The following is a 7,154-nucleotide window of genomic DNA, read 5'->3' as shown; positions in this document are numbered from 1 at the left end:
GTAAACTATGGCCTTTGGGTTATTGTGATGTGTCAATGTAGGGTCATCAGTTGCAACAAATGCACCACTCTGGTGGGTGAGGGGGAGGCTATGTATGTGTGGGACCAACATATATGCGGGAATCTTTGTGCCTTGCTCTCAATTTTGCCTTAAATTACATTAATTCTGGTATACAAATAATGAAAAGTCTCTCCAGCTCTGCTAATTCGAATTCAATTCACTCCCTATTATTACCGCATTCCTATCGCTAATGTGACACATCCTTCAGTAAGAGCAGGAACCATTTTCACCTAGAGTAATGCTTGCGACAGTAAAACCCAAAGCCTGAACTATAAGAAATCATCCTACATTTCGAGGAACAGTAGGAAACTTTCTCATTCGTATCTTTCTTTATAATTGGTGGCAACAAAGCTAAGGCTTCAATCTCCAACTACCTCTCTCTAAATACTTTCTGGAAACCGGTTGACAACCACTCAGCACAGACAGAACGTCCCCAAACGCAGATGGCTTTTTGTCACTCCCAATTGCTTGGGGGAAAGCTGTTTCGGGGCCGCAGCTCAGACAATGGATGCCAAACGTCCTGGCAGCGCCCCCAACACGCTGCTAAAATGACCTCTTTGTGGGCCTCCCTGGTGGCGCAAGGGATAACGACGCAGCCTATGAAGCTGTCTGCAGCCTCTGCAGCACGAGTTTGATTTCCGGCAGGCCAGGGAGCTACCCACATGGTGCAGCAGACCTCTCCACTCGCCTGCTGCCCCCCTCTGCAGTGTATTTCAGTCAATCTGCCTGTTCTGTTCCCCACTCTGTCTCTGGTGAATCCTCTCACCCACCCCCCCACACACACCTCTGGCCTGTACCCCAGCTCTTGTATGCATAAATAAATAAATCTTAGAAAAAAAAATAAAATGACCTCTTCGGAGAAAGGCCATAGCTGTGGCTTTCCACCAAGGCTGCGAAAATCACTTAAGAAAGTGCGACAGCGGTTAAGCGCTGGGTTGCGAAACTGCCCGCAGCCTCTGCAGCGCCGGTTCGATCCCCAGCTGCTCCCCGAACACCGGAGGAGGGTCCCACATGGCGCGCAGACCTCTCCTGCCGCCCGCTGCTTCCCTCAGCAGTGTACTTCGGTCCTTCTGCCTGCTCTGCTCCCCGCTCTGGCTCTGGTGGATTCTCTCACCCTCCCGCGCTTCTGACTGTACCCAGTGCATGTATAAATAAATTTAAAAAATAAATCTTAATTAAAAAAAAAAAAGAAGAAGAAAAGAAAGTGCGACAAACGGATAGAAAACTCGTACACAAACCCAGCCCGCTAGCCGCGCTCTAAGGCGCGGGCGGAGGCGGAAGCGGCGGGCGGCGTGGAGCCGCCTAGTTCCGGTCTCCGGGCCCTCGCTGGGGAGGAGCGCGCCCGTCGCGTGCAGGTTGTTTCCGCGGCCCCGGCCCCTTGTGTTTCCGGGTGCTTCGCTCCGGGAGCCGGGACCTTTATAAATACTTCTGTCATTAGGCGGAGACCGCCCTTCACGCGTGGCGCCGGGGCCCGCGCACGCCTCCCCGGGGCCGGCGCGCGAGGACGGGCGGGGGCGGGGGCACTGGACAGCAGGCGCCTGTGCTGGCGTCCCGGGCCGCGCTGGCCCCGCTGGCCGGCTGGGTGGAGCCGTCGCGAGAGCCGCTACTTCCACACTCCAGGACTGCAGCTCCGGGGAACGGCTCTCCTTTGCCCGTACCTGCCGTCCATAGACACGCTCCTTCTGTGTGGTGCAGCATTTGACAAGTCACCCCCGCCCCACGCACCACTTCCACTCACGTCTGCCTTGACTTCCTTCTGAACTTCCTTCATCTGGGACCCTCCCCTCTGTGTCCGGAAGAGGTCCCGCTTTCCTAGTTCCCGTGAAGTGTCGGGTGTCTTGCAGAAAGATTACCTTTAAGACTGAGCAGCCATTTGATATCCAAAAAAAGTTCATGCTCACTAGAGAGTTTGTGGGCAAGGTGAAGGCCAGTGCACACAGGAAACGATGGCTGAGCATGGGGCTCACCTCACAACCGCTTCTGTGTTGGATGACCAGCCATCCATCTTTGAGGTGGTAGCGCAGGAAGGTTTAATGACAGCAGTGAGACCTGCTCTTCAGCATGTGGTCAAGGTAAGGTACTTATTTTCTCAAAGGTTTTAGGGCTACCTGGGTAAAAGCCAAACCAATAACTTGAGTTTGTTTGGTAGTCTGGGTTTTGAAATGACCAATTAGCATATAATTCATCATCTGTTGAGTATTGGTTATATGTAGAGGTCTGTACTGAATAGCTAGAACTTCGGAGTCGTTAAATCCCAAAAGAGATTTTTCAGACCAAAGGGGAATTTTTTTTCCTTTTTTTAAAGATTATTTATGCATACAAGAGATGGGGTACAGGCCAGAGGTGCGGGAGGGTGAGAGGATTCACCAGAGACTGAGCCGGGGAACAGAACAGGTAGATTGACTGAAGTACACTGCTGAGGGGAGCAGTGGCTAAGACAGGAGAGGTCTGCTGCGCCATGTGGGTTTCTCCCTGGCCAGCCCCAGGATCAAACTAGTGCTGCAGAGGCCGAGGATTGCTTCATAGTGTGGTGCTTAACCCCCTGTGCCACCAGGGAGGCCCCAAAGTGTAGAATTTTAAGGGGAAAAGATGTAAGTACAAAACAGTGGTATAATGAAATGAGTATCATTTACCCATTTGTTTTTGTTTTAGGTTCTTGCAGAATCAAATCCTGCCCACTATGGCTTCTTTTGGAGATGGTTTGATGAAATCTTTACCCTCCTGGATCTTCTGCTACAGCAGCATTACCTGTCTAAAACCAGTGCCTCGTTTTCTGAAAACTTTTATGGCTTGAAGCGGATTGTAATGGGGGACACACACAGGCCTCAGAGACTGGCCAGTGCCGGTCTCCCGAAGAAGCAGTTTTGGAAGTCAATTATATTTCTGGTTCTTCTTCCCTACCTGAAAGTGAAGCTGGAGAAGCTGGTTTCTAGTCTGAGAGAAGAGGATGAATACTCAATCCATCCCCCTTCTTCCCGCTGGAAAAAGTTTTATAGAGCCTTCTTGGCAGCCTATCCATTTGTTAACATGGCCTGGGAAGGCTGGTTTCTTGTACAACAACTTCGATATATCTTAGGAAAGGCCAAGCACCACTCACCACTGCTGAGTCTGGCTGGAGTTCAGCTAAGTCGACTTACAGTTCAAGATATACAAGCTCTGGCCCACAAATCAACTGAACCCAGCATGACACAGCAACCAGCCAAGAGGTAAGGCCTTAATGTTTCCTCCAAATCTTTATAAATAAGTTGTAAAGTATTACCCTAAGTTTTGACATTTACCTCCCTCAGTCCACTGTGAAATATTTCATAAAATCAGAAAAATTTTTGTATCTGTAAACAAGGATTGCCATCCTGGTAACCTTCCTCATAAAACTGCCTACGTTTTTGTGAACGTGTACATGCAAGGCTTTGTGCTAGGAATTTATATAATGTACATTATCTTAATTTTCAAAACACCCCAGTGAAATAACTGTATTAGCCTAATTTAACTGTTGAATAAACTAAGCCCCAAGAGCTAAGCACTTTGCCAGGGCCACACAACTAGAAGGTGATAGAGCTGAGATTCAAAGCAGACCAATACGATTCTAAAGACTTTGCTCTTAATTTTTAACTAGTGTGATACCACTTCTAATTAGTTTGTGTTCTCCTCTAAGTTAAAATACATATTTATTTTTTAAGTGATATACTGTCTTACACCCAGAGAAAGCCTATATAATCAAAGCTTCACTAATCTTTCTCAAAACACACAAACCCTACTCATTGAAAACAGTATAACTAACTCCTATACGCCTAAAATACTGACGTCAGAATCATTTAGAATAGCTCTTTATTATCATCTAGCAACTATTCAGTCCCCAAACTGAATCAGTGATTTTGATGAAGTGTAAGAATAGCGTTTATAGTCATTCTAAATAAAGTTTCTCCTTTTGCCTCCTTGTTTTATTTCTCCCAAGTGTTAGTGAGAAGATAAAGTCAGCTCTGAAGAAAGCCTTGGGGGGTGTTGCCTTATCCCTCTCTACTGGCCTTTCTGTGGGAGTGTTCTTCTTGCAGTTCCTTGAGTGGTGGTACTCATCTGAAAATCAAGAAACCATCAAATCATTGACTGCCCTGCCTATTCCACCACCACCTGTACACCTAGACTACAATTCTGATTCTCCCCTGTTACCCAAACTGAAGACTGTGTGCCCGCTGTGTCGCAAAACCCGGGTGAATGATACTGTTCTTGCTACCTCTGGCTATGTGTTTTGTTACCGTTGTGTGTTTAATTATGTGAGGAGTCACCAAGCTTGTCCCATCACAGGTTATCCAACAGAAGTACAACATCTAATTAAGCTGTACTCCCCTGAAAACTGAAGGATTAGCATTGTATCTCACAACAAAATTATTGCAGTATGAGGCCACAGGGCTGGTTTTCAGCATGATACATAGCATCATTTCAGAACTTCTCAGCCTTGATTTGTAATTATATGACCTTGAAACAGCCATATGTATTTCTTTATAAGGAAATACCTAATGATCCTCACCTTTTGGCCTGCTCCTTAGACCCCAGGATTACTGGGGACATAAGGATTAGTGTAGAGAAAGTGGATAAGGAGGATAATCAGTATAGAAATATTACCTATTCCTTTCCTTAAAAGAACAAGAGGTTTAGAAGCTCTCAGGAAAAAAAAAAAACCGCAAGTTAGACCTCACAAGTAGAAGGTAAAGGGGAATTAGGCCTTTTCTTTAGAAAGTAGCTGCCTATGAGGTAAAGATTTTTCTCAGTATGCAAATAATGTGAAACATGGATCTACTGTTTAATGTTCAGCAACACCTCAGAAAAACAGCTCCTCCCATATACCATGACCCATTTTGTTAGCTAACATTTGCTGTAAGTGATCAACTTTAAAGATTCTTCTATGAACTATGCATAGCTTTCTTGGGAAACTGGCTGAAGAAAAATAGAGGTTGAGTGTTTATAGAGTAGTATGAAGATTTCAGTGTGAAAGCAAAGCTAGTAAGCAATGAAGAGATGAAGTAAAATATCTATCTAACTATGAATGTGCAAAGAATCTTTTAATAAGCTCAATCTGCTTGCTTTTGAAGTTTGCTAGACTGGCATGAGTTATTCCGACTACTACTAAAGTTTCTATGAAACGCTTAAGTAAATTTTAAGAATAAATGTTTTTGGCAATGAACTGTTCCATGTGGTAATGTTTATATATGAACTTAAAAGATTACTTGAGGTGTTCACATTTTCTTCATTCAGGCTACCTTTTGACTTTTTTGAGGTGTTTTTTTTTTTTTTAAAGATTTATTTATTTATTTATACAAGCACTGGGTACAGTCAGAAGCATGGGAGGGTGAGAGAATTCACCAGAGCCAGAGCGGGGAACAGAACAGGCAGACTTGATGAAGTTAATGAAGTTAATGTTCAGCAACACCACACTGCTGAGGGGAGCAGCGGGCGGCAGGAGAGGTCTGCGTGCCATGTGGGACTCTCGTCTGGCAGCCAGGGATCAAACCGGCACTGCAGAGGCCGCCGGCAGCTTTGCAACCCAGCACTCAACCACTGCGCCACCAGAGAGGCCCTTGACTTTTTTGAGGTTTTTGTTAATCCAATACTTGGGGTAAAAAATCATCTATTCCATCAGCAAAAATTTAGCCTGTGTGAAATACCTAGTATTAGAAATACAACAGAAACACCTAAGTTGCCTACATGGTAAAATTCATTCCATTGAATTGGCAGGTTGGTGAGAACATATGGGGTTAAAAAAAATCATTACTAGAAGACGAAGTATGAAAATATTGTAAGTATTTCTGCTGAGATAGGTGTTTTCTAATATTTTAACTCATTTTAGTAATTCAAAGCACATTCTCTGATAACACAAATGTAATAAAACTAAATTTTGAAATGGATTAGCCTATGGATTTTAAAATTAATACATTTATGTATCATAAGAGTACTATGGATACTAGCAGTAATTCTCATTAAATCTCAAGGCTTACCAAAACAAATACAGTCAATTAAACAAACACTTTTACTGTAATAAGTCAATAAGGGAATTGAGTGAGATTCAGGATTGAAATGATGGTGTCTTCACGAAGAGGTCAAAACCAGTTTTTTCACCTCAACCTAAGAAGGAGAATATAAAAATATCAGTAATTCAAAAGAATATCAACAAAGCACTCATACATAAGAGCCAGTATCCATTAAATTAGAACATACCAATGTGGAAAAACACAAACAGAATCAGCTCAGAGAGAAGATTAAGGGATCATACCCTGGTCAAAGCCAACACTGAAGCAATGGCAATACCAGGTCAGACTATACTTCACTCATCATCGCATCATTGCATTTCACCTCCTTGTATTATCTAAGAGCAGCCCAACATCCATTTCCCCATCCAAAAAAACTATGGTTTATCTATGAAAAAAATTAACGTTTCTTTTTAGTAAGTTTCCATCATGGTTTTCAATAAACATTTTCTCTTTCACCATGGCTTGTGTAAGCAACACTGCTGTGCAAAATGCAAACTTGGCACAAGTTTTAGGGGGACATTTTTTTTGTTTTTGAAGCACAGGGGAAACTGGAGGAGCATTTATAGCTCAAAAAACATTTGTTTTTGTTAATGAGCCCAAACACATAATATCTCAAGGACGTCTATGGAGGGATTTGTAATCTAGTTCTAAAGTAAAAGCTTTAGAAAAGACTTTAAAATTCCTTTACAAAACAAACTCCAGTTCATTTAATATACAATTTTATTTACAATTCTGCCAACAAAGATAGAAAATATACTCATAGAATTACTGCAGAATCTTCTATGTTAAGAATCCAAGACCTAAAGAGGTCTTGGTCTTGATTTGCCAGAGGTCCATAGCAAATGAACAGTAGAGGTGGAAAGAGAACTGAGGTCTGATTACCAGATTTGTGTTTGCACAACAAGCTAAATACAAAGTTAAATTCACTTTTTTTCCAGGTCAAGAGTAAATAAAGGAAACAATGGGGTAATTAACACCTGACTGAGAAAGCTGACTGCCTTTCTTGTAGTCTAATGACACCCTCTGGTGGTATGCTATAGCTGACATGGAAAAGTACTAGGATCACCACAGCCT

General features: G+C 43.3%; 1 protein-coding gene and 1 non-coding gene across 2 annotated transcripts; one reads left to right on the top strand and one right to left on the bottom strand.

The window, feature by feature from the left end:
• Nucleotides 1–1,625: 1,625 nt before the first annotated feature.
• Nucleotides 1,626–5,256, top strand: PEX12 (peroxisomal biogenesis factor 12). The gene is made up of 3 exons (XM_037494111.2): nt 1,626–2,132; nt 2,713–3,266; nt 4,013–5,256. Exons 1-3 carry the CDS (start codon nt 2,007–2,009, stop codon nt 4,410–4,412), a joined length of 1,080 nt encoding a protein of 359 aa, XP_037350008.1. The 5' UTR covers nt 1,626–2,006; the 3' UTR covers nt 4,413–5,256.
• A 1,036-nt stretch (nt 5,257–6,292) lies between these two features.
• Nucleotides 6,293–6,389, bottom strand: LOC119233155 (Z30 small nucleolar RNA). The gene has a single exon (XR_005122306.1). It is a non-coding gene; the product is annotated as a Z30 small nucleolar RNA (small nucleolar RNA).
• Nucleotides 6,390–7,154: the final 765 nt, after the last annotated feature.

The sequence above is a fragment of the Talpa occidentalis genome, unplaced genomic scaffold (genome assembly GCF_014898055.3).
Source record: "Talpa occidentalis isolate TD23 unplaced genomic scaffold, MPIMG_talOcc4v2.1 talOcc4.7, whole genome shotgun sequence".
Lineage (NCBI taxonomy): Eukaryota > Metazoa > Chordata > Mammalia > Eulipotyphla > Talpidae > Talpa > Talpa occidentalis.
The sequence above is the reverse complement of the archived record's forward strand: the minus strand, read 5'-3'. Positions and strand labels throughout refer to the sequence as shown.

Bases quoted from the DNA above. Each gene is read 5' to 3' on its own strand.
- PEX12 (XM_037494111.2), top strand. From the start codon at position 2,007: ATGGCTGAGCATGGGGCTCACCTCACAACCGCTTCTGTGTTGGATGAC. The intron at 2,133-2,712 runs GTAAGGTACTTA...TTTTTGTTTTAG, and splicing joins CTCTTCAGCATGTGGTCAAG to GTTCTTGCAGAATCAAATCC. The intron at 3,267-4,012 runs GTAAGGCCTTAA...ATTTCTCCCAAG, and splicing joins ACACAGCAACCAGCCAAGAG to TGTTAGTGAGAAGATAAAGT.